The sequence below is a fragment of the Ochotona curzoniae genome, unplaced genomic scaffold (genome assembly GCF_017591425.1).
Source record: "Ochotona curzoniae isolate NIBS_2020 unplaced genomic scaffold, NIBS_Ocur_1.0 contig_4148, whole genome shotgun sequence".
Classification (NCBI taxonomy): Eukaryota; Metazoa; Chordata; class Mammalia; order Lagomorpha; family Ochotonidae; genus Ochotona; species Ochotona curzoniae.
The window spans coordinates 8,534,338-8,562,303 of NW_024466146.1; the positions used below are offsets into that span (position 1 = coordinate 8,534,338).

Below are 27,966 nucleotides of genomic sequence, written 5' to 3' on the forward strand. Positions count from 1 at the left end.
CCTTAGTAGTATTCCATGGGGGTAGATGAATCACAGTTTCCTTAGCCATTCCTCTTTCAATAGGCATTTTGATTGCTTCAATAATTTTTGTCATTGTGGAGTATGCTGCTATAAGCATAGGATTATAGGTCAGTCTCTTATATGCAGATTTCATTTCCTTTTTTTTTTATATTCCAAAATATGGGAAGGCTGGCTCATACAGCAGGTGTATTTTCAGTTGATGAGCATTCCCCATCCTGACTTCCATAGTGGCTGCACTAGCCTACACTCCTACAAATGATGCAGTAAGGTACCTTTCTTCCCACATGCATGCTAACATATTTCATAGAGTTCTGAATGTAGGCCATTCTCCAGGTGTTAGGTGGAACCTCAATGTAGTTTCTGTTTCTCTTTCCCTGATAGCTAGGGAACCTGAGCATTTTTTCACATGTCTATTAGCCATTTAAATTTTTCTTTTGAAAAATGTCTGTTCATTTTCTTTGTCCACTTCTTAACTGTATTGTTTGTTTTGCTACCGCTGAATTTCTGAAACTCATGGTAAATCCTGGATATTTTTCACCTAGCTGTTGTGTAGTGTGCAAAGATTTTCTACCATTTTGCTGGTTGCTTCTTTACTTTGTTCATCATTTCCTTTGCTGTACAGAAGTTTCTAAGGTCAATGTAGTCCAATTTGTTTATTTTGGCTTTTACTACTTGTACTTTTAGGTGACTTTCCTAAGAAGTCTTTCCTAATGCCAATACTGTGGAAAGTGCTTTCTATGTTTTCCTTTAATAATTGGATGGTTTCTGGGTGCAGATTTAGGTCCTTGATCCATTTAGAGCTGATTTTTGTATAAGGTAACTGGTGGGGTGTTGCTTCTTACTTCTGTAGGCTGCCGTTCAATTGTCCCAACAGTATTTGTTGAAGAGACCAACCTTTTGCCATGGGTTGTTTTCAGCTCTCTTGTTAAAGATTTGTTGGCTGTACATGTGTGGACTCAGTTCTTTGATTTTTATTCTTATTCTCTGTTTCTGTACCAGTACCAGACTTTTTGATTTCCAATACCTTGTAGTGTCTTGCATTTTGGAATTGTGATTCCTCCAGCTTTACTTTTATTCTTCTGACATGTTTGGCTATTCGTGGTCTTCGGTGTTTCCAAATGAACTGTCTATCACCTTTGCTATTTCTTAGAACCATGTTGGGATTTTGATTGGGATTGCACTGAATCTGTATATTTCTTTTGGTAATTTGGACTTTTTGATTCCATTGATTGTGTTGATCCAGGAACAGTGTAAATTTCTCTATCCTTCAGTATCTCTTTCTGTTACTTTTTTTAGGTGTTTTATAGTTTTCACTATAGAGGTCTTCCACTTTGTTTAGGTTTATCCCAAGGTATTTAATATTCTTCTCTATTTTAAAGAGGACTGTACCTAGAAGTTCTTTCTTAGCCATGGAGTTATTTGTGTATACTAGTGCCATCATTATATTTATTGATCTTTTATTCTGCTGCCCTGGAAAATTCTCCTATTGGTTCCAATAATCTCTTAATTGAATCTTTTGGTTCCCTTATGTAGAGAACTATCTTGTTTGCAAACAGGAATTAATTTCTTGCTTCCATTTGAAATTCTTTAATTTGTTTTTCTTGCCTAATAGCTTTTGCAAAGACTTCCAATACTATGATGAGTAACATCATAAAAGTGAATATCATGAAAGTGAATATGCTCGTCTAATTCCAGATCTTAGTGGAAAAGCTTCCAATAATTTCCCCATTTAGCATGATGAAGCCATTAAGTTTTTTCATAAATTGCTTTGACTGTGTTGTACAATGTTCCTTCCATGCCTACCCTGCTTAGGGCTTTTAGCTGGAAGTATTGTTGGATTTTAACAAATGCCTTCTCTAATGAGACCATATTATTTATATTTTCAATTTGTTGATGTTGCCAATCACATTTATTGATTTGTGATGTTAAACCATCTCTGTATGCCAAGGATGAATCCTACTTGGTTCTGGTGAATGATCTAATGTATTGTTGAATTTTGTTGCATAGTATTTAGTTGAGGATTTTGCATCTATGTTCATCAGGAATATTAGCCTGTAGTGCTCTTTCTCTTTTGTGTTTTTATCTGGCTTTGATATTAAGACGGTATTGGCTTCATAGAAAGAGTTAGAAAGGATTGCCTCCCTTTTATTGATTTGAATGACTTGTGGAAGACTGGAGTAATTTCTTGAGGCATTTGGCAAAATTCTACAGTGAGCCATCTGGCTTAGGACTTGTCTTGGTTGAGAGGGATTTAATTACTGATTCAATCTTCGTCCTATTTATAGGTATATTTTAATTATTAATCGTCTCATGATTCAATTTTGGTAGATTGTATGTGTCCAAAAATCTTTTCATTTCCTCTAGGTCTTCTGATTTGTTGATTTATACTTGCTTGCAATAGTTCATCTATATTTGTTGATATATCTGTTTTTACACTTCTTTCATTCTCTGATTCTACTGATTTGTATCTTCTCTCTCTTTTTTATTTATTTATTTTTTATTAGTTGGGCTAGTAAGGAATCTATTCTGTTAAATAAAAAAAACAGCTCTTTGATTTTGTTGATTTTATGTATTTTTTCTTTTGGTCTCTATTTGGTGTATTTCTTCCCTCATTTTGATTATTTCTTTTTTCCTGCGAATTTTGGGATGTTTTTGCTGTTGTTTTGCTAGTTCCTTCAGATGTATGGTTAGCCCGTTTATTTGGTGCTTTCCTCTTAACAATACCTTGCTTATTTCCCTTAAGGTTTGATGTATTTGTGTTGATACCTTCATTCATTTCAAACAACTTCTTTATTTTCTCTTTACTTCTTCTGTAAGAAGGGATCATTGAGCAGCATATTGTTCAGTCTCCAAGTATTTGCTTGTGAATTGGAGTATTTCAACTTTTTGTTCTCCAGTTTCACTCCATGATTGTCTCACAAGAAACACAGTATGATTTCAGTTTTTCTAAATTTGCTGAGGCTAGTTTTGTGGCCTATAATATGTTCAATCTTGAAGAAGGTTCCATGTACTAATGGGAAAAAAAACCCACTTTATTCTATGTCTGTAGGATGAAAGGTTCTATAGACATCAATTAATTCCATTTGTTCTATTGTCTGGTTGGGTTCTGTTTTTCTTCACTGAATTCTGTCTCGTTGATTTGTCCATTGAGGTTAGTGGAGTTTAGGTTCCCCACTATTATTGTATAAGAGTCTAATTCTCCCTTTTAATGCACATAGCTAGGTACTCCTGTATTTTTTGCACATGTATTTATCATGGCAATTTCTTCTTGCTGAATGGATTCCTTGATCATTATGTGGTGTTCTTCTTCATTTCTTAATTCTGTTCACTCCATAGTCTATATTTTATAATGTTAGAATGGCTACACAGCTTGTTTTTCTTTTCCATGAGCCTGGAATATTTTTTTCCATCCATTCACTTTCAGTTTCTTCATATCTTTTTTGTTGAGATGCATCCCCGGTAGGCAATAGTAAATGAGTTTTGTTTTCTGCTCCAGACAGATAATCTATGACCGTTGGTTCATGAGCTTAAGCCATTTTCATTGATGGGTAATATTAATAGGTAGTGATTTGGCCCTGCCATTTTAGCAATGGGTTGCTCATTGTTTGATTTAGTCTTCTTTTGTCACTTTATTGGGACTTTTTCCATGTTTGTCTTCAATTTTGGTAGGTATTATTCTTTTCTATGTCAATAGGACACCTTTAAGTAACATTTGTGGGGCAAGTGTAGTAGAGGTCAAGTCTTTGAAATTTTTGTTTGTTGAGAAAGAATTTTCTTTCATTTTTAAAGAATTTCTGGGTTATTGTTGGGTTATTCTGGGCTGACAATTTTTTTTTCTTTTAGAATCTGGAATATATCACTCCATTCTCTTCTGACCTGTACAGCTTTCTTTGAGAGTTCAGCTATGAGGTCCTCTATGAACTGATTTTTTTCTGCACACATATTTAAGTATTTTTTTCTTATGTTCTTTTTTTTTTCTTAAAGATTTATTTTTATTATTTTTTTATTGGAAAGGCGGATATACAGAGAGGAGAGACAGAGAGGAAGATCTTCCGTCCGATGATTCACTCCCCAAGTGAGCGCAACGGGCCCATACTATGCCTATCCGAAGCCAGGAGCCTCTTCCGGGTCTCCCACGCGGGTGCAGGTTCCCAAAGCTTTGGGCTGTCCTCGACTGCTTTCCCAGGCCACAGGCAGGGAGCTGGAAGGGAAGCGGGGCTGCTGGGATTAGAGCCGGCGCCCATATGGGATCCCAGGCGTGCAAGGCGAGGACCTTAACCACTTGCGCCACCGCACCGGGCCCTTTCTTATGTTCTTATGATGAGAGTTTGAATATGATGGGTCATGATAAGGCTCTCCTTTGGTCAATTCCACTGGGAGTTCTGTAGCATTCCTGTATTTTGTTTCCCACTTCTTTCCCTACATTATAGTCGTTCTTTTTTATTATTTCATCTACTGCATGTTTGTATCCAGCTCCCATTTCTGTGCCTTCAGGCACTCTCCTATAACTCATATTCAGCCTTTTGCTTTTCTTAGCTTCTTCATCCAGCTTTTCAACTCTTTGGAGTTATTGCTGAAGATGTCTTCCAATTCTGTGATTCTTTCTTTTGCCTCACTCATTCTGTTATTAATGTTTTCCATTGAGTTTTTAACAGAAAGGCTTTTTTTTTTGCTGTATTGCATGCTTCATTTCTAATAATTCAGCTTGATTTTGTTTCAGTGTTGTCGTTTCCTGTGTAACATATGCCTTGACTCCTGTACATGCTTTTTGTTGGTTTTAAAGACTTTATAATTTTAGAAATATGTTCATTCGGTAGTTCCTCAATTTCTTCTTTGACTAACTTTGAATTTGACAGGATTTGTACCTTTGTAGGAAAGACGTCACTAACCTTATTCTTTGTTCCCATGTCTCTTCTTTTGCACAAAGTCATTGCAATTCTGATTAGCAAATTCTCCTTAGCTCTGATTTTTAAGCTATTATCCAAATGTCGACACTCTGACTTTACTGATCTCATTCAGTGACTGGGTCTTCATTTGCTATCACCTGTGACACTCTCCTCAGTAAGTCACATTTCCAGGCTCCCATGATAATTGTCCACCATGGTCACCCCAGCAGGGGCCCCTGGCTGAGCATGCTCTACCCCCTGTAATCCTCTGCTGTGGCCACACCATTTGGTGCTCAGCCTTTCTCCTGCTCCTGTTTCTAGCAGAATTTGGAATTAGTGAGACGGCAGTGGTGAGTGTAACCTACATAACAGGATTGTCAGTGTGCCCATTATATAATTTTTTCCCCTTTTTTCTTCTTTAAACACATAAAGAACATTTGAGGCATTCCAAGCCTGCTCAAATCTTGGCCACACCTTCAAGAGGGTGGCACAAGCATTGCCAACCTACTTCTTAACTGGTTAGGAGACCACCAATGGAGAACCTTTTATCTGTAGGTTCCTGCTCAACAAGGAGGGCTCAGGGAAGGCTTAAACCACAAGACTCTTCCTCAAACTTTTTCTGTCTCTCCCTCTCTCCTTTCGGGGGGCATCCCACCTCCCAACTTACTCTCAGGAGGTGCTTTCCCCTTCCCTCTTCTTTCCACGCTCATTTTATTTCTATATTAAATCGAGTAAAGAACCCATTGAGCTCTTCTGGTAACGCATTGTGACATGGTACTAGTTAAGAAAACAGAGCCATAGTATCTCTTGGCTTACCGGTCCATGGCATGTAAGGAGGCCATCTTCCATCTTCTCACATTGGGGGTCACACTCCACGCAGATGGAGCCATTCTCAAACTCCCGAAATTCACTGTGAAAACATCAGCCGCATGAGGAGGCGTAAGCAAATAAGCTGTCAACTTAATAAATGAAGTAACATCTGCTAAAACTCCTACTGGCAGGGTAAATACTAGAGTCTGTTTCTCCATGAGCCAGGAGCATCAGAAACATTTCCCTCTACATTAAGGGATAAGTTTTCCATTAGGAGAAAAGATAAAGTGAAGCCAGATGGCTCTTGCCCTCCATTGGATTCAATGATAGACTCATTCTGGAAACTTGTCTCCTGTGAGAGAGATTCTCGCAGTCTAAAAATAAGAAAGCACAATATTTTGATGACATGGCAAAACTGCCTTCTTCAGTAAGGCCGTGCCTGTTTGCCTCACTGTAAAATTTTGCTCCTGGCTGAAGCCTTAATTTCCAAACTTTGAAAGAACTATTATAGTTTTCTTGTTGCTAAGTTACATGAACGTTCATCATTCTTGTCCTTCAAGTCCCAAGACTCTTCAATTTATTTTTGGTGAAACTTCAAAAAATGCTTTGATTTCCTTTCTTCTTTTAAAATATCTGCCTTGGAGATTTAGAAAAAAAAGCTTTTCATGGTAGATTTTATTTTCCCAGATTATTGATCTAATATCACAACATCTTTCTTTAGCGTACATTCTTTTTGAAGTAATTCTATACGGTATACATTAAGAAAAAAGTTTAATGGTAATATCCTCAAACTTTTTAACTAAAATTCACTGCTATGATGATCATCTTCTCCATTATTCCTATGTTTTTGTGGATATGTGCACATTCTGAGTATTTACATTATCAAAAATGTCTACTCCAAATTTTTCACAACATTGATTAAATTTCAGTTGGGAACAATATAGTCAAGTCAGCCCATTCTTGCTGATACTTATCTGAAAATGAGATACTAGGTAAAGATCATTTATAATGTCATTTGCAAGTCATTAATAAAATTTTGACTAAATATCTAAAAGTACACTTTTGTGCTTTATATCATAATTTATCCTTCCAAATCAATATAATTATAAATATGGCAATATTTGATTAATTAGGAAATAGCACAAATAGTTATGCCTAGCCTTAAAGGCTCATGTTTTACTCATTTAAGTGTTTTTGTCATAATAAACCACTGGACTCCAAAGGGTTGAGCATTGATTTTTGAATAAGAGGTTGAATATTAAGACTATATCTTTTCCATGATAAAATAGATAAATGTATTTTTTTTAAATAAACAGCACATATGAATAGATGGCCTAGTTATGTGCATTATGCATAGTTAGTTGCATTTTTAAGTAGGATACTACCTTGCTACAAATCAAATCTTGTGAATTTTCTTGAGTTTAAAATCTCAATTGTAGGGAAACACCACTTCCTGTGATGCCAGCATCCCTTTTAGATATCAGTCTATATCCTTACTGCTTACTTCTGATCCAGCTCCCTGCAACTGGGCCTGGAAAAACAGCAGAAGAAGGCCCAGTTGTCTGGAACCCAGATATCACTGTGGAAACCTGAATAAAGCCACTAGTTTTGGCTTGGCTGCATAGTGGCCATTCCAACCATCTGTGAAGTGAACCAGTGGATGGAATTTATCAATCTCTCTTTGTAACTCATTCAAATAAATAAATGCATAAGCAAATATCAGTAACATTAAAGCAAACTTTGTTTTTGCTTTAAACATTTTTTTTTTGTTTTTAACACTTGTAATGTTCACTGACATGAATGTTACAGAGTTCTCAAAATTGGAGAAATGTTCAGAATATAAAGGTCAAAGTTACTGAATATGGTGGAAAGGAATAGTTAAAATGCAAATGAAATTAGAAGCATGGTTTGTATAGTTTTATATTATGACATTTACAGCAAAGCCTCTGATCTTTAGCTAATCGTCGGTTTTAAGGTTATGGTACTATATGAAGATTCTAAGTCTTAAATTGTTAAAACATGGGCAATGCTTTTCTTACTCTTCTCCACAAGCCCCTTCCTCACATCTAAAGTCGAAGGACAAATGTATTTGCTATGGTTTGGGGAAAGGTTTGGCTGTCTCCCAAAAGGTTAATACATTACTGATGAAATACTGATGTAGCTATGGAAACTCAGATGCAGGCCTGGCAGCACTTTTTCAGGTCCAGGTGATTGAATCCACACAGAGGGATCCAGAGAAGCTAGTTCAGCCTAGTTTCCCTCTGGGATTCCAGGCCCCACCGCCCCCTGCATGAGTTCTACCATACCCATCAGGTGCTGGATCTTGAACTAGAACTCTCCAAAATAATAAACTGGAATACAGTTTTGCCTTTTTGAATTAGCTCTTTTTAGGTATTTTAATTACAGAAGCAAAATTCTGAGTGATACATAAAATTGGACCTTTTCGGGATCATTACTGTTGATTATGCCAGATGTGGAAGATACATCGGGATCTGTTTACCGGGAGCGGTTGAAGGAGATGGAAGGAAGAGTCTAGTGAAGTGTTTCAGGAAATTCGGACATCTTAGAGGATTAGAATGCTGGCAGAAATATAGACAGTTAAGGCTTTAGGCTGATGAAATCTCTGATTGGAATCAAAAGTTTCTTGGACATTAGTCTAAATGTCATCCTTGTTACAGAGTGGCAAAGATTCTGGCTTTCTTATGCCCATGTTTTGTGACTATGAGGGAGGCTATATTTAAAAATGATGAGCTGCTTTGATAGCAAGGAGTTCAAGGCAGCAAAGTTTTCAGGCTGCATCATGGGTGGAAACATTAGGAACATTTTGAGTCTAACCACAGAAAAGGAAATAACAAGCATGTTTGAAACAGGAAAATGAGATGCAAAAATTGCCTACTAATACAGCAAGTGCAAACAGCAGGCACCGTGTACTTCATCTCTCAGTCACTTCAGAGATCATCTAGGCAGTCCATTCCTTCACAGACCCACCACGGATTCAGGAGGAAAAATATGTTTAAAGATTCCCAGGAAGAATCTTTTTAAGAAAGAACACCACAAGGAAACTCTCTCAGGATTAGCTTCAGATTTGGGTTTACCAGGCAAAGCAGGGCTGCTGGTGTGGCAAACCCATTGAGGAGGAAAAGGTATCAACTCATACCTTGAGGCAGCTTCTACTGAGATTTCAAAGGGAAGCCTGCAGTTCCAAGCAGAGTCATACCACAGACTTGGAACCTCTGCATGTAACAATGGAGTTGCAAGAATGGAACTGCAGAGAGGGCAGCTGCAGAGTAGACATGCCAACAGTGTGAGGTATCCACTAAGGAAAAGAAAACAACATGCCGGGAAAGCCTGGCAAAGTCACTAACATCACTGCACAGCCTCCTAAGAGTAGCCACATGGGCAAAGCTCAACAGAGCCAGGAGACATGGAAGTCTCTCACCTATATTACAAAGGATGCTCTTGAAACTACAAGCCTAGAGATTGGTCCCAGGGGGTAAATTCTTGCAAAGAATCTCCCAAGGGCTATGGTGAGGTTAGAGCTGCTGCAGAGCAACAAGCCCTCCACCCCCCACCACCCTCCACCCATGCCTGGGGCAGTATCAGGTGGATCTGCAAAGATGAGATGCAACCTGAGAGAGCTGAGATGAGTTCTGTCTTGCAAAGCTACAGGTGTGAGGCTGCTCAAGCTGTCAACGACCCAGTCCCTAAGCACTGCACTCCTACATGCTAGGCATGGAGTACAAGAACTTGAAGTTTGTCTGCTAAATTGTGGTTTGGATTTGGCCCAATTAATCCTTTTCCACTTGGGGGATTTCACTTTTAGAAATGAAAACACATGACCTGTGCCATCTTTGTATCTTAGAAGAACGTAACTTGGTTTTTGAGTGTGTATGCTCACAGAAAGGAGAGTTTACTTTCAGGGTAAAATGAGACTATGGATCTTGGATTTTTGGATTAATGTTGGATTAAATTCAGATTTTAGGACTTTTTTTTTTGTTTGTTTCTTCTAATGGAAGACTGAAGAGAGAGACATCTAGGGTTGAGATAGTATGTTCTGATTCACTTCCCAAATTCCAACCCAAAGCCAGATCCAGGAACTGTATCTTATCCTTTTCTATGGGTCTTCGGGGTTCAAATTCTTAAGCATTATTTACCATCTCTGAGGCTCAGTCCACTATGCTGAACAGAAAGCATGAAGTACCCAGGACATAAATTAGGCACTTTGTGGGCATTCTTAGTAGTGGCTTAATCACTTGACCTCTGTGACTCATCTTTATTTTCAGACTTCTGAGGCTAGAATAATTACCTACTGTATCTGAGCAGACATTAAAATTTGGGAGTCAAAACAAATGTTACAGTTTAAATAGGATCTGGCTACCCCAAATCGTGCAGATGTTTACACCTAATGTCTTATGCTAATGGTTAATGGCTTAAGGGTAAAGATTGATCTAATTATGACAGCTGGCCAGAGGTTTTTTTCTGGTCATAGGAAGTGTGTTTTTGGAAGACCGATGTGCAAACTTAGCTTATATAAGTTTACCTTGCTTCCTGGGTCTTCATTATTTCCTGGGTCAGCTCAGTGATGCTCCCTCCGCATGACATCACCCTCCCTACTATTGGATCTTAGACTGGGAGCCCTTAAAATTGCAAGCAGAAGTAAAGCTTCCTTCCTCACAAGCTCCTTTCACATGTTTTACTTAAGGTAACAAAAGGCTGACAAAGAGTTCTGGTTGCTCGTTTCATGAAAATTCAGACAAAACCTGTTGCCTTTTCTTCCACAGATTTCCAGTCCTACAGCTTTTCACTCTCTTGTTCTGAGAAGACCCTTAACTCGCATTGTGCATGAGTCGCAGATGGCTTAGCATCCAGTTTTTCCTAAATTTAAATCCAAAAACTAACACTTATTTTGTATTTGCTTTAAATACTTTGACTGCTATGCTTCTGCTTTCTACATATTCTCTGAAAAAGGGGAAAATAGTGTTTCATTTAGAGTTTGCAATTATTAGATGCAAAAATGCCTGGGAAGATCTTAGAGTAGTATTCTCTTTGATGCCCCTGTGTTGATCCTAAAGTTTCAGCAGAGTTGCCAGATAAGAAAAGTTTGAAGGTTCCATTGAAAATTACCTTTCTCTTTCATTTTGATTGCATTGTAGTTAAGAGTTGCTGAAATACAGTGACTTCTATGACCTGGATTTGAATGCTAATCAGCAGCAATTGACTGCTTTTCTTTTCTTTTTTTCAAGATTGTTTCAAAAGTCCTCTTTTTAGGATTTCTGTCCTCCTAATATCCAAACTTATTTATATAAATAAGCTTCCTTGATTTTGGTAAATGTGTATGTGTACTGTTAACAGACAAGAGAATAATGATTATAGTATTCATTGTAGGGACACTAACAAGAGCTTTTTATGAATTTTCTCATAGGATAATCAATCACAACCATCCCACAAAGTTGACACTATTATCATTCCAATTTTTTGGTTAAAAAAAAAACAAAACTGAGTTTAGAATTGAAAGGTTTTTGTCTCAGATTGACAGAACACAGCAAGAGCTAAGTTAGGATTTGATTTCATTTTCTTTCGAACACGGTATTAACTACAGAGCAAAGTAGAAACAGGCCAACATCACACAGTCACAGAGGGATCCAACTCTGAACAGGCAGGGACTGCATCAAATTTTACAAGATGCTTTTACTGATCACCTTTTGGAATAACCTACTATGATTTTTTCATTTAAAACTTTATATTGGGCCCGGCGCGGTGGCGCAAGTGCTTAAAGGTCCTCGCCTTGCACGCCCGGGATCCCATATGGGCGCCGGTTCTAATCCCGGCAGCCCGCTTCCCTTCCAGCTCCCTGCCTGTGGCCTGGGAAAGCAGTCAAGGACGGCCCAAAGCTTTGGGAACCTGCACTCTGTGGGAGACCCGGAAGAGGCTCCTGGCTTCGGATCGGCATAGTATCAGCCCGTTGCGCTCACTTGGGGAGTGAATCATCGGATGGAAGATCTTCCTCTGTCTCTCCTCTCTGTATATCTGCCTTTCCAATGAAAAAATAATAAAAATAAATCTTAAAAAAAAAATTTTTATTTATTTAACACATCTGATGAAAATGATGTAAATATGGGACATGTCAAATGTAATGTCAGAAGAGTCTTATAACCAGTGTTCATTTAAGAAATTAACATGTTTCCATCAGGGTGCTTCCTCTGTTTTGCAGAAACATATTCAGAAAAAAGCAAAGATCCACATATTTATGAATCCATTTTCCCTATAAGCTCAATACTAGCATGTAAAAAAAATGTCATTTTGGAACACAGTATGAAAATCAAATTTTCTGAGCCTTAATGCTAATTTGACTCTCTGCTTTGGTTGTGAATTTAGTTACTTTTTACTTACAATAATTCCTACCACTACTTACAACAGTTTTGACTGATTAAAATCTCTCTTTAAAACTGATCAGATATATTCAATACATTTTTAATGTAACATTTGCCTAATGAAATCAAAGTCTATTACGCTGAATGTCAATGACTGTTGCACAAGCAGGATCGTTTTGATCTTACAGTTATTATTTATGGAACACATCCTGATAACAATGTGGATAATTGTAACTGCAATACAATGAGACAAGTAGCACATCACAATTTGTTGTGAATTATCAAATCTGGAAGCCAATTGTAACTTAGAAAGTTATTTATTGACATGGACATCTTCCTGAAAGATGACTCAGTCTTATACTAATTTATTTTATAGTTAAAACCGTAACTTAATCCCACCAAAATTACATAAAGTAAATTGATTTTGATCATCTTGTTAGTAAAACACATATTATGTTTTTATCTACAGTTTTCTTTTTGTCCTTTAGATGTCAAAAGAAAAACTGCAGTGTTACCAAGGAACATGAAAATAGTCTTTAAAAACTGGAAAATTCATGAGATTTGAGAAGAAGCAAACAAAGAAACAAAAACCTTGAGACTAACAAATTAAAATTGTTGAAATACTTTAAGTGAGCAAGATAAAGCAATAAGATTTGGGCATAGTACTAAAAATGCATTACCTACTAATGAAAGATAACTATATTGTATAAAATGCTAAATAGTAATAGAGTGATTTTATGGGTGCATGAAACACTGTGCAATAAGATATACAGCAGGTTTTACAACTGTCAATGTGATTATTGTAATACCAGAGGAAATTTAAAATGCTGACTTTAAAGTAGTGCTTAGATTACATGAAAAAATTCAGAACATTTTCAAAGACCTATTCAGGCAGAAATTACATATGTAGTTATTGTATAAGGCTAAGCAGTTGTCAAAGATACATAAGTAAGATTCATTTTTAAAACAGCAATAGACATAAAATACTTGCATAAAAATAAAATGTTATCATATCAGATGAAAATTAATACTAAAGTACGAAAGACAAAAAGTTCAGATTATCAGGACCTATTGGAGGTAAGATTCCATATAATAATTGCTTTCATTTAAAAAAACACATTTTTAAAGTTTTCTTAAATATATTGCCATGATTTATTAAGAATTGTCTCACCACACATTATTAAGATGCAAATACTAACTAATAGACTTGATATTTGAAATAAAATGGTTCTTCAAAATAATTTTTGTCTCCTTTATGTACCTTGCAGTTAAATCTTGGCCCCCACAGTGAATCTGAAATTTCACTGTTTTCTTGTCATTTGAAAGCCAGTTAATGTGGTAAAGGAAATGCTGTAAGATGCCTTACCCATCATAGAGGTTGCAGGACTCAATGCAGACCTTTCCTCGGCTGAAGCGGCGGCATGACAAGCACTGGTCTGGTCCAGGTCCCCAGCAGCCATCATTTGAACACAGATGGTTGCACACCATCCCTTCAGCAGCTGCCAAACACACCCAAATCAAGGAAAATAAAAAGACAAGATTGTATCAAAATTTACAATCTTTCAAGGTAAAGCTATTTACAAACAAACCAGTTCAAAAGAGATTTTTATCAAAACAATTTTGATTTCCTACTCATATCAAAATATCCTACTCCAAGTTTTTCCCTATTGAGGAGTTCTAATCATTTTTTTTTTGTATAGTAATGCCAAACTTTTCATAACACTAGATAAAGGTCAATTGTTGCTATGAAGACTATAAAGAGAACAAGTGGTAGGAATTAGCTTTCCAAGCTAAGTACCTAATTATATCTTTCCCAAGGGAATACTTTGCTCCATTAATGCATCATACTAGCTTCAATTCAATCTGAGAGCTTTAGGAAGGACAGGAAAAAGCTGCATATATGTGGGAATACGATAGAAACTAAAGAGAAAACAAAAGAAGAAAAAGAAGGGGGCTGACATGTGGCATTGTAGCAAAATGAGTAAAGAAAATAACTGCAAAGTCTCCATTCTTAAGTAGATGATGGTTCTTGTCCCAGTGATTCTCTTCCAGCCCTGCTTCCTGCTGATGGCCTTGGAAAGGCAGCAGACTGTCAAAACAGTGGAGGAAAATAGGATGGAGTTCTTCACTGCTAGATTCGATCTTATCTTGATATGTTTGCTGTGGCCATTAAGGAAGTGAGGAACCAATGAATGGAAAATCAGTCTGTACTGCTCTCTGCTTCCGATCACCTTCTCCAGTGCCTCTGACTTACAAATACATTAAAAAAAAATTTTTTTTAAAGAAGGGTATTTGGAAGGCCATAGAGTACAGGAAAGGTGTTGAAATAAAATAGAAGAAGCGTTTTTTAAAACTTCTGCTACTGTCTAATCCTATCTTGATATTAATCAGGTTGGTACAAGGAACGAACAAGTTTTGAAAGTATATTCAAAAACTGCAGTGGTTATTTATGAGTAATGTAGATATTAAAATAATAACTATCATGTTCTCTCTCATTTCTGCTTTCTGCTGATGGGAAAAGTATCAAAGTACTTGAAGACTATGTTTTATAATTGGCACTTAAGATTTACCAGCCCAGTCCCTCTTTATACTGAATAGCATTTATACGAAACAAGGGCTCCCCAGAATTTTACTCAGATGTCCTAATAAAACTGTACTGAAAGATAGCAGATATTGGAAGAAAAAGTCTAAAATAATATAAATATGATTACTGGTTTCTAACAAGTGATTTCAGCCATCTAAAGCACAACTAACTGCAATATTAAGAATTAGGATGGGCACAGTGTTGAAGCGAGCTGATCTTCCATGCTATGGACCAGCATCCCAAATGGGCACTGGTTCACATCCTGGCTGCTTCAAGTCCAGTACAGCTCCCCGAAAATCAATATTGTGGGAAAGCAGAAGAGGATGGTCCAAATCCTTGGGTTCCTGGTCCCATGTGGGAGACACTGAAGAAACTCCTGGCTCCAAACTCTGGCCATTGAGGCCATTTGGGAGTAAACCAGTGGATAAAAGACTTCTCATTCCTCTCTATAAAATCTGTCCTTCAAATAAATTAAGCAGATCTTTAAAAAAATATATTATTAGAAATTACCAAGAAAATGTAAACATCAAAATCATTTTTGCGTCCTTGCTAATTACCAATTCATGCAAGATATTCTGGAGAGTGAATCTGTGGGTACACTGGGAGGCCACTGAATGTTCTAGAAATATAAGCAAGGATCCTGACTGAAGTGTGTGGAAGTTAACTTTTCTAATGTGCTTACGAGTGAATTGCCAGCATCTGTGATCCTGACTAGTTTTGAAACAGGAAACGGATCCTCACATCAATGTTCTCTTTTTCCTATAGTCGGGCTGTTTGCACGTTCCTATGTCAAGATGGGTAAAATGTTTTCTAAGGGCCCACTCAGGCCTAACAACAGAGCCTTTCACTTCATAACCATGTAACTAAATAATCTCTTGCTGTGTTGTTTATTAAAGGTCTGTGAAGCAGTTTTATTGAAATATATGACATAATATATACTGCTTAAATGTACAACTTGATGAGCTTGACATACATATGTACTCTCAAACCACATCCACGTTCAAGATCATGAGTGTATCCATTACCTCCAAAAGATTCCTCAGATATGGACATAAGCCTGCACCCTGACACCACTCCGCTGGGGAAGCCACTGGCGTTTTCTATTACTCGTTGTCTACTAGTTTGCATTTTTTTAGAATTTTATAGAACACAATTATTTAGAATATGTTCTTTTCTATGGGTTCTATCAGTCAGCATGATTTTTAGGGCTGCATCTATGTGACTTTATGTAGTAACAAGTTATTCATCCTACTGCTGTGTATATATTGCTTACATTATTCCACACATTTAATATACTCACTTATTGATAGGCATTAGACTGTTTCCCATTTTGGGCTATTAAAATGCATCTAACTTGACCTTCTGTTGACAAGCCATTCCAGAAATAGACACTCTCATCTCTGGGAGAGCAGTGGAATGGCTCTACAGCGTGGCAGGGATGGGGTTAGTTTTGTAAGACACTGATCATGTATTTGTCAAAAGCTTGTGATGGTACATTTTCATCAGTGAGGAACATAACTGGAAGCTGCATGACACCACTCTTTTGTCCACACTTGATATGGTGAGCAGTTCAATTTTAGCCTGGATGTTAGGTGTGGGAAACTCAGTGCAGTTTTTATTTGTACCTTTGTAAGTGACGATGCTGTGAACATATGTTTGTGTCAATATTAGCTTCTTTCTTTTCAGTATGTGTAAAGAAGTACTGGCTCATATGGGAACAGCATCCAAACCGGTTACTGCTTCTCAAGCAAAGGACCAAAATGTCCTACAGAGCACGTGTACCGTATCATGTCTGAGAAGCAGAGTATGTTATTTTATATCACTACATTTCTCCAGAATTTCACTTTGTCATTAAAAGAAATACTCTGATAGCTTTAGGGATAGACATCTAATTTGAAAATTTTGTAAAACAGCTAATAACCTTGGATACTTTTTATTAAGCTTATTTGCAATCACTCCTATACATTCTCCAGAGAAATAGCCCTTCATATCTTTGCTGATTGCATTATTTGTTACTGAGTGTTTTGATTTCTTTTTTCTTTCTTAAGATTTATTTTATTTTCATTACAAAGTCAGATACACAGAGAGGAAGAGAGACAGAGAGGAAGATCTTCCATCCGATGATTCACTCCCCAAGTGAGCGCAACGGCCGATGCTATGCCAGTCCGAAGCCAGGATCCAGGAACTTCCTCTGGCTCTCCCACAAGGGTGCAGGGTCCCAGAGCTTGGGCCGTCCTCCATTGCTTTCCTGGGCCACAAGCGGGAGTTGGATGGGAAGCAGGGCCACTGGGATTAGAACTGGTGCCCATATGGGATCCTGGTGCGTTCAGGGCGAGGACTTTGGCCGCTAGGCCATGCTGCTGGGCCCTTGGTTTTTTTATATAATTTTCTTTTCACTTATCTACAATGTATATACCTATATATCAAATATCTATTATCTGATTTTTGTGGAGCAAATATTTTTAACTTAAAGTAAGTCTAATTTAACCATTTCCCCTTTCTTTCAAGGTAAAATGTTTCATTTGCTTAGTCTACATCCCAAATAGTTGCACTATTTTTTCCCTTGAAAGTTCTACAACTTTGAATTTTATATTTAAGTCCATTATCTGCTTTTATATAGCTGTATAATTTAAGATCCACTTGCTCCAGCACCATAAACTCTATAAACAATCTTTCCTTCAGTTAGACAACTTGACTTCTCTATTCTGCTTATTCATTTGTGTGCTTATTCCTCCCCTAACACAACATGCTCTTAAAATTATAGCTGTGATGGGCCCAGCACTATAGCGTAGTAGTTAAAGTCCTCGCCTTGCATGCACTGGGATTCCATATGGGCGCCGGTTGTAAACCTGGCAGCCCTGCTTCCCATCCAACTCCTTCCTTGTGGACTGCGAAAGCAGTCGAGGACAGCCCAAAGCCTTGGGACCCTGCACCCATGTGGGAGACCTGGAAGAGCTCCTGGCTCCTAGCTCCTGGCTCCTGGCTTTGGATTGAGGTAGCACCGGCTGTTGTGGACACTTGGGGAGTGAACCATCGGACGGAAGATCTTCCTCTCTGTCTCTCCTCCTCTGTATATCCACCTTTCCAATAAATAAATAAATAAATAAATAAATAAATAAATAAAGTTATAGCTATGTTAGAAATATTGACATCAGTAGACTGAATGCTTCACTTAAATGCCTTTTTGGCAAAGCTGCATATCAATTTGGTAGAATTAATCATTTTATGATTTTGATTCTTTGATTATAAACACTGAAATTTGTATGTACATCTAGATGTTTCCTGCATTCTTTCATCACTAGTTGTAGTTCCAGTGATAATCAATCTATCTGTAGTTTAGATTTCTATATCCATCTGTAATTTCTAGTATTCAGATACAATTTTATATCCTAGAATTATCTTAAATTCATCTATTTGTTTTAGATGTGTTTTGTGTCGACAAACAGGCAACCAGCAGACAGGGCTGGTTTTACTTCTTTCTTTTAAATGACTGTGGCTCATTTTCTTTTTCCTTTTTTTTTTTTTATGGTCCCATTCTGCTGATTAGAACTTACAATAGATAGGAATAGAGCCCTTTTCCTTTTTTTTTTCCATTGGTGTCAAGAGTGACACTGTGGTCAGTTTCTGCCCATCGGTCCCCTCCCTTCCCCCACACTGTGTAACTGACTGGAGTGGAGCAGTGGCTGTCACCTATCTGTCTTGCTAATCTGCTTCCACCTGGTCCTCTGGGTAGACAGAAGAGAATTTTGCTGGGGAATATTTGGTCTATACCAATCAGCATTTCTACATCTGGCTTCTATGAAAGAAAAGTAAAACCCAGGACCTCATGTCTGTCATTCTTTGGATTCTACTTTCCCCAAATGGTCTACTTCTTTCTATCCAGCTTTCAGAATCTTACGCTTCTTTTATAATGTTCAGAGATTTTAGTTGTACTTCAGATGATGAACTGGTAAAAAAAAGAAGTGCCCCGAATCATCTCAGAAGCAGAAATACCACCCTAGATATTTCTTGCAGTCTGTTTTCAAATCACACTCTACCACTCTGCATATTCTAAGAACGTTGGATAAAGATACTTGTATTTCTCTACTCATTATTTATATACTACTGTCATAATTTTACCTTTCTGCATGTCATTCACCTTGCGCTGCACTGTTGTTCTTTTAGTTTAGACATGAGATTTGCTTTAAAAAGATTAAATAATAAGAAGAAAAATGTATATAGTCATGTAGTTAGCATTTCTCTTTAGCTTTATTCTAGTTATTGGCCCATATTTAATCTGGCGTTATTTTCAGCCTGAAGTACCTTTTAGATTTGCTTTTAAAACTTATTGGAAAAAGAAAAAGACAGGATACCACCCCCTCGGTACCCCCACCTCTACAAACAGCATCCATTCACTGATTCACTTCTCCAATACCTGCAAAGTGCTACACTGGACCATGCTGATGTATGGACTGACTGGGAAAACAACGCAGTAAGCTAGAGTCAGGAGTGGGAGCCAGGACCGAAGCCCAGGGCTGTGATGTAGGACCAATATGTGGCCAAATGCTTCCACACCTTTCATATTTCTTGTTGTACAATTGCTGCTCTTTGGGTACTAGATGTGTACTCCTACTCCTGTGTCTGCAGACTCCCAGCTATGTCTTCATCTCGAAAGTTTGTGGCAGTTGTGTAAACACGTTAGTATTTTTCTCAGGGTAGTTGGAGAAGTCATAAAATTCTCCATACTTATTTCTACAGGGTCAAGAAATACTTTTTTTTTCATAATCTCTCTCCATTCTATTGCACATTCTTACTTCCTATATTTGTTCGTTTAATTGATTCATAAGTGAGGCCAAATCCACCCTGTCCTAATTTGGACAGAGGTATGTGTTTGTGTGTGTGTGTGTTTAATAATCCAAAATGGGATTGCTTGCTATTTCTTGTTTAAATACAAAAACCTTCATATATTTCACCAAAACAATTCAAAGCATTCACTCAGTTTTGCTGAAAATTTGAATTCCTATTTCACTTAACTTGATTATTTTATAGTTATCTTTTTTAAAACAACATATACACACTTCTACTCTGAAGGAATAGAGACAGATTAGGTAGATTATGCCTAGACTTAATAGATTGTTTTATGTAATTTGTGAGGATTGTATTCATTGCTTAATTATGGCTTCCTCCTGATGATTCATTAAACATCATATATTTAATCACATCTTATTTTGCTATGATCCGGAAACACTCTTTTCCTAAAATTGTGAATGATTTGTGGAGTGGGCATGTAGCCTTGCAGTTAGGAAACCATAACCCAAGTCAGAGGACCTGGGCTTGATTTCTAGGTTTGGCTCTTGCGTTGAATTTCCTGGCAGTGTCTGGGAGCCAATGGTGACGGCTCCAGCACCTGGGTTCCTGTCTGCTCTGTTGGAAACCTGGGCTATATTCTAGTGCCCAATTTTGGCTCTTGCCCGGGCTTGGCCACTGTGAACATTTGCAGAGTGAATCAACAGACTGCAGCCTCTGTCCATCTCAAAAAATACGTTTAATCATTTACTTATCTATTTGAAAGGCACAGTTCAGAGAGAGAGAGAGAGAGAGAGAGAGAGAGAGCTAGAGAAAGGGACAGAAAGATCTCCCATCCAACAGTTCATTCCCAAAGTGGCTGCAATGGCTGGTGTTGAGCCCGACTGAGGCCAGGAGCAAGTATCATCCTCTACATCTCACATGTGGTTACAAGCACACAAGCAACGTGGTCTTCCTCCGTTGCTTTCCCAGGCTTACTAGCAGGGAGCTGGTTTGGAAGCTAAGCAGCTGGGACATGGCTCCCCTAGCGTTGCTGGCTCACCAGTGGTAGAACTACACTGTTTCAGTTGAGTGTTCTGAGGTATGTTTGGAAGTGACTAGCCAAGATGAGATTGTCTGTTACATTAATTGTGAAGCAGTGGAAAAAGATCTTTCTGATTTATTCCTAAAACACAAATAAGTTTCACTGTATCAGCAGAAGTAGAATGTTTTCAGAGTTTAGATTATTGAGTCCTTAGATGCAGAAATGACTTCATAGTAATTTGTAAAAACAAGTAAAGAATAGGATAGTTTAATAAAGATACCTAAATATAAATGAGCAGTTACATTCAATACAACAGATGAAGAACTAGAAAACAAGAAAGGCTGATGATGTGAGTATGAAGTTGAAATAAACATTCAGCTATTAAGGTTATTTACCTAATGTTTCATTTTCTGATTTATACAGATACACGTTTATATTCAATGTTTATACACACATATTTGTGAGACAAACTCAATCACCACAGAGGCAGGAAAGGAAACCTTAGCAGGTATTTGATCAGAACACTTTTTGAAAGGCAGGTAGAGTGTATCAGAGTTACCCATGACAGAGCCATGGATTTCTGATTATTTGTGGGCACAACCTCTGTATCCTTACTGGAAATACAATGTTCTTCAAGTTCTTCAAGTTCTTTATCAAATTCTGCCCAAGTATATTCTGTCTCTTAAAGATTTTGAAAAGCCCAACTGGCACCCCTGAGTCTACTGCCTACTTTCTGAAACTCCATGAACTTTGGTTCCATTCTGTGCCTCTACCAGCACATTAGTTTTACAGATTTCAGAACTTCTTCTTGATCTTTCCTCTCTACTTTCTGATAAGTGATAGAACTTTACAGCTGTAGAAGGATAAATTTGTTTTTCTTTTGGTTGGCTTGTTAGTCATAAACTATTTTTGCTTGGAAAAGGTGTGTTTTCACTGAAGCATCTACCTTTGTTTTTGTTTTCGAGGCTGTCTGCTGCCACAATGAATCTCTAGTCAAATGTTTACCACCAGATTTTGGGTCAAGGAAGCAGTGTTTTGTTGCAAGGAAGCAATAACAAATGAAGAACCATAACGATTACTTTCCTCTCATTCTTACCAAACCACTAGATGATGGAATGGCAAGCCTGTGGGTTATTTTTCTCTTATCTGCAAGCAGCAGGAAAGAAAAAGGCCAAGGAACTATTTCTTTGAAATTTGTAAGAGAAAAGAAATTTTCTATCAGCACTAAGAATTCAACATCCCCCTGACCTTGGGGAGAGATGGACGTGTGTGAGGCAGTGGAGGCCCCGTTCAATGGGGAGAGATGGACGTGTGTGAGGCAGTGGAGGCCCCGTTCAATGGGGAGAGATGGACCTGTGTGAGGCAGTGGAGGCCCCGTTCAATGGGGAGAGGTGGACCTGTGTGAGGCAGTGGAGGCCCTGTTCCATAGTTTGCACTTCAAAAGTCCATGACGAAGCTTCTGAAGAAGTTTTAGCAATGTAGTTATTAGGAAACCTTTAACTTCCTGTATTTTTTGTCTGAAACCTGTAACACAGATTTTTCTTTATCTTATCTGAATTGTAACTGTCTACTAAAAATTTGGAGAAGTAATAACCTGCTTAGCATTTTGATCTTTATAGAGAATATAGTTTAATTAACATAGAGGGGAGCTTAATATAAAGGATTTCACTGAATTGCTGCACATGTGAATGCAAACTGATTAGTTCTAAAATAGTGAAATGGGGTACCCATCCTACAGGTATAAAGACAGAAAAAGATCTCTTTAATTTCAGAGCAAAACCACACTGTTCACATTACATGCCATATACAGAAACATGAGTTTTACTTGGAACATAGTTGGACATACACACTTTTTCAAATAATATAAGGTCTTGTGATCAAACATAATTTCATGTTTTTACTATCTAAATAGCCATATAGGCGTGTAGCATTGCTTGCATGTTTCTCATTTATAACAATAGTGATAATAAATACCTTTAAAAACTGTGATGAAGATTAGATTTCAAATGAGTAGAGTATCTCATCAAAACTTGAAAGCATCTAACATTTGTAAGTAAGCACATCAAATATAGTCAAAATGAATATTAATACATGAAGGCATATCTCTGTGTTTAAAATTATTTGTTGAGAAAGTAGTTGTTTTTAAGGGAATCTGTTCAAAAAAATTATTACAGGGGTTGAGAACCAGCAGTGATCAGTGATAAAATTTTGAAAATACTTGAATAAACAAACAGCTAGAGTAGGGAACACATTGTAATGCTCAGGATGAACGTGAACTATAATAAAGTAAGTAAACCCAGAGTATGTAGTTGAAATGTTAAAGACAGTTAAATTTAATAGTGCAATATATTTTGTGCCATAATTACCTATTTAACGTGTTAACTATCATGAAACATCCCCTCATTTTATTACTAAATGTTAAAAACAACAAAAGCAAACAAACAAGGAGCACCTGCTATTGCAGGAAGCTTTGTACAGTTTACTCTTCAGCGTCACCTCGCAAAGCTATGATTCTATGCATGGTTTTATGTTACTCAACTGTGAATTTTCTTAGAGTGCCTTCTTTTTGACAGCATGGACCCTCACTAGAAATGAATGGCTAGAAGCATATGTTTTAAAATATATTTCAGACTATAGAATGACAAGGAGAATAATAAGTGGAGGAGACAGAGTAGAATTTTCCAAAGAATTCCCTCACAGAAGTCCTTCTCAGAATGATCTGGTATACATCAAAGAGTACGGAATCCTGGGACTCACATCACACTGTCTGTTTGTATCACAGGGTTGGCAGAACAAAGTATCATAAGTCTGGCAGCTAAAAACACATCAGAAATCTATGTTCTCACAGTTCTGCAAGCCAGAAGTCCACAATCGAGGTGTTGGCAGGCTGGTTCCTTTTCAAGGACTCAGAAGAATCCATTTCCTGGCTCTCCTTTGGCCTGGGGTTTTTGCCAACGAACTGTGGTACTCCTCAGCTCGCAGTGCTTAACTCCAGGCTTCATGTCTGTCATCAAATGGCCTGCCTTCCCTCCGAATGTGCTTCTCATCTTGTCTTTTTATTTCAGTATTTCTTCCTTTCTTATGGCTCATAAATCATTGGGTTAAGGAGCCATTCTAGTATAATCTTTCCCTAATTCACATTTTCATTATGTCTTCAAGTATCCTCTGTTCAATAGGGTCACATTCACATGTTTCAAGTCCTAGATCCTTCGTATTTCTTTCTGAGGAATACAGTATGTCCCCAGACTGGGTCCAAGCAACAGATGGAAAGTTAGGCTCACATCTTTTTTTACCTTTTTAAAAACTTACATTAGTTTGGGAGGCAGAAAAACAGAGATGAGAGGAGAGAAGGGGAAGAGAGGAGAGAGGGGGAAGAGAGGAGAGAAGGAGAAAGGAGAGGATGGAGCAGAGGCTCACTTGCTAAACGTCCAAAACCACAATGGTTAGGTCAGGATGAAACCAGGATCCAGGAACTTAATTCAGGTCTTCCATGCGTTTCAGGAACCCAATGATCTGAGCCATCACTTATTAGCAGAAGCTGGGACAGGAGTAGAGGCAAGACTGACACCAAGAGACTTCGATAGAAGAAGTGGGCATCTTCACTCTTACGCCAAATGCCTTTCTCATATATACGTTCATCTTATTGCAAAGCCAGATATACAGAGAGGAGTAAAGACGGAAAGGAAGATCTTATGTCCCTTGACTCACTCCTCAAGTGGCCACAACAGCCAGAGCTGAGCCAATCTGAAGCCAGGAACCCGGAGCCTCTTCCAGGTCTCCCACGTGGGTACAGATTCCCAAAGCTTTGGGCCACTCTTGAAAGCTTTCCCAAGCAACAGGGAGCTGGATGGGAAGTGGGGCTGCCAGGATTAGAACTGGTACCCATATGGGATCCTGGCACCTTCAAGGCAAGGACTTTAGCCACTAGGTTACCACACCGGGCCCTCTTGTATATACTTTTAAGAATTAAGTTTCGATCTTAAAATGTGCACCAGTTACATGCCAATACTCTATGTGCATTTAATCAAGACACTTGAACATCCTCATTTCTTCTTAGGTGCATGAGTATTAGAATCAATTCATTTGCATACCAAAGTTTTACTGTATTTGTCTTATAATTTATGGAAATTTATGTATCTCTCATGACCAACATTTGTCTCCTATACAGTTAGTCTAAAATGCATACTTTATGGATTTCAAGGCACTATTTTTCTTACTAATCAGAAGGTCAAATATAAAGTATAATTAGAAGTGAAAAGAAAAAAATACATGTTTTAAGAGATCGAGCATATTTTAAAAGTTTCTTTACCTAGATAAGAGCTCAAGAAATTGTTTTTAAATTATTCCAATTCTGGCCTATCCTTACTAGCTTTTCAGTTCTTTCCATGTTGACAATGAGTTGGTCAAACTCATGAAAATTTGTTGATTATCCTATTATCAGATTACAATCTGATTCTCCTCTTTAATAATAAATTGCGTATTTCTTATGTTACTAAAAGAAAGAACTTTCAATTATCCTCCTTTCCTGTCCCACAGGAAGACTTTCATTAAGAAAAGTTAAACACTGTGGCTTCCACCTAGCTCCTTCCTGGCTTTTTTGACCAGTTGGGAGTAAAGCAACAGGTGGAAGATGTGTCTATATCTTTCTCTCTCTCCTTCCTTCCTTCCTTCCTTCCCTCCAGCTGTAGGGATGCTACTTACATCTGCATATCTAGCATCAGTGTTGGAAATGTAGGTTAAAATTATTTAAGAATTTCCAAGTACTATAATAAACACATCCTAAAATATCTTCCACCTATTATTTTCCTTTTGTGTAATTATAAAAAGTTAGAAAATCTTCTAACTTTTCATGTCCTTCAGTTTCTATCAATCTCAATCGCTTCAATGGCAAAGTCTGTTTTGAAGTTTTTACTTCAAAGAGTAAGATTGCGCAAACTTCCGTCACCCATAAAAGGCAAGGTGAAGTTTTTATTTTATTGCCCTGTTGTTTTAAATCATGTTAAATGCCAGATACCACTATTTCTAGATAGAGAGGTGCTGCTCCTTGTAACCTAAGAAAGCAAATTCCAAATATAGGACAAAGTATTATGTGATGTTCATGTGCACGTACGTCTGGGTGAGATGTGTATGTACTCCATATATCTACATGCAAATGCTTTGTGTGTGTGCATATACACTTACTTGAATTTTTCATCCCCAATTGTGATCAAGAGTTGTAGCCCGTAATTGCATATACACCTCTGTATTCTTCATATGTATAAAGACAATACTAAAAGTGCAATATTACCAGCACATTTAAAATGAAGCACACAGGCTTTCCTATTCCAGATAGTGGTATGGATGATAAGAACGCTTTAATCATAAGTGAGAAACCACCGTAGATTCACTATAAACAGCAGCAGTGGCGTCTCTGAGGTTTACAGGGTAATCATGTTTCTGAGAGTGTAGGCATTTGTGAATTTTATGTATTCAAAATGCTGCAAGACTGAAGTCCAAATTTTGATAAATGGATTTCATACAAAACATATTTATTCTGCAATGTTAAAAAAATCAGGAATGACATGCTCAGTTTTATACCGTAGCATGACAAAACTGTATTTCTTCTAACTGCTTCATCTCTTTCCCTAACTGCAAATTAAACGCCAAGAATGCAGAACAAGATAATAGTTTATGATCTGAAAAGGAGCTAAATTCAGCCAAAGAGGCCTCCTAGTGCAGGGCTATGAACATCTTACATTTTTACTTTTTGTTATTATTATTGATTGATTGATTTTTGAAGAGTTTAGTGATATTAAATAACAAGTATTTGAACTCTATTTTTCCCCATCTCCTTTTTAAATTGGATTTTGTTCTGGGTTTTCATCTTCTCAACTGATTATTTTGTGAAATACCAAAAAGATAAAAGATATATGTAGGCTTATAGGATTTATCAGTGTGTCAGAGACATTTTTTTTCTATTACTTTCTTAGTTTTTTGTTTAATAAAATCTTTATAGTTAATGTCTTCTGTTTGAACATGAGCAGTACACTGTGTTATTTGGCTTGTTAGTGTGTTTTTGAAAGCAGTGAAAGAAAAAAGCATAATCCTGATTTAAGATAACATTTATAAATCAGCATCGAGAACATTCTGTCCACCTGCTGTGCATCACTTACTTTCTGACGGCATCTACACACACAGAAGTGGACAGAGCATACTTTGTCTCAATCAATGGCAACGCAGAAAGCCAAAGAAAGGATCCAGCCCACATGAAAACAAGAGTTCTATTCCATATGATCACGCATGTTTTCAAAAATAACTAGGTTTTAAATTTCCAGATTCTGTGTTGAATAGAGAAATCTAGAATGACTTAACATTCACGTCAAGCAGGAAGCTCCCAATACAACAGCTCTTCCTCTAGAATATATTTTTACGTAACAAAACCAACTATATAATACATGATTTCAACACAAATCGTATGTGATATTTTATGAAAACTTTTCATCAAGGCTGCCTTTCAGCTCTTTCTGGAGCAAAGCAAGATATCAGTAAGTCATTTCTTCTATCCAGATGATTGTTCTGATATTGAGAGCAAAACCTTCCTTTAAAAACAACTGACACATCACATCTACAAGAAGGATAAGCAGTTATAAACAGATTATTTGAATTCTGAGTCATTTCATTTGGCAATTACAGTAAATAAAATAGACAGATATATGCACAGTTCAAACACTTATAGGATAGAAATGTTTTTACTAAAATGTATGAGGTAAAAAAAAATGCATTGAAGAATTAAGCACAAATCATTGGAATCTCAATGTGCTTAACAGCTATGCCATAATCAAATATCTATGGGAAAAACTATTTGTTTCAGTGTGAAAATGAAGTGATGAAATAGAACAGTAAATAGCAAAAGAGAAAAAAATTATGACATACCTGTAAAAGATATCCATAAAATGAACATTCTACTTTAGCAACAGAAATACTCAAGTACTATTTGAACACTGTTTCTCACATATTTCAGACAAAACACAATCCCATTTTTCCTATCACATCCAAATGTCTAAACTGTGTTGTTATTTCATGCTCCAATTGCACAGAAATCTGGCAGAAATCACAGATTTGATCCAGAAAGGTTGAGTTTCCCACCTTTATGGGCCTTGATGGTTATTAAGCATTTATGCACACAGGTTCTACCTCTGCCTACTGTATCTAAATCTTCTAAGGTTTCCAGGATTATGGAAGAATTTTTTTCAAACATGCAATTTGTCATAAAAAGGCAGATTTTCTAATTACTTTATAGGATGTTGGTAGTTATAACTACCTTCCTATATGGAGGTTGGCTTAAGGGGACAACGTGTTGTAACAGGTGAAGCCTATGGACATAACTCATGTGGGGCCCTGTCTTTGAGTCTCAGGTCTGATCCAACTTGCTAGTAATGTGCCTGGGAAAGCAGTGGTAGATGTCCCAAGTGCTTGGGACTTAGTACCCACATGTGACACCTGGAC

At 37.3% G+C, this 27,966-nt stretch overlaps 1 protein-coding gene across 1 annotated transcript in view; it reads right to left on the bottom strand.

Moving 5' to 3' along the window:
• The window catches only part of ERBB4 (erb-b2 receptor tyrosine kinase 4), a 472,537-nt gene that overhangs the window by 247,567 nt on the left and 197,004 nt on the right, over positions 1–27,966 (bottom strand). Inside the window, exons 12-13 of the mRNA XM_040984395.1 lie at positions 13,455–13,587; positions 5,724–5,817 (exon numbers count right to left, since the gene is read on the bottom strand). Coding sequence (XP_040840329.1) covers positions 5,724–5,817; positions 13,455–13,587 — 227 coding nt within the window. The remainder of the gene's footprint in view (positions 1–5,723; positions 5,818–13,454; positions 13,588–27,966) is intronic.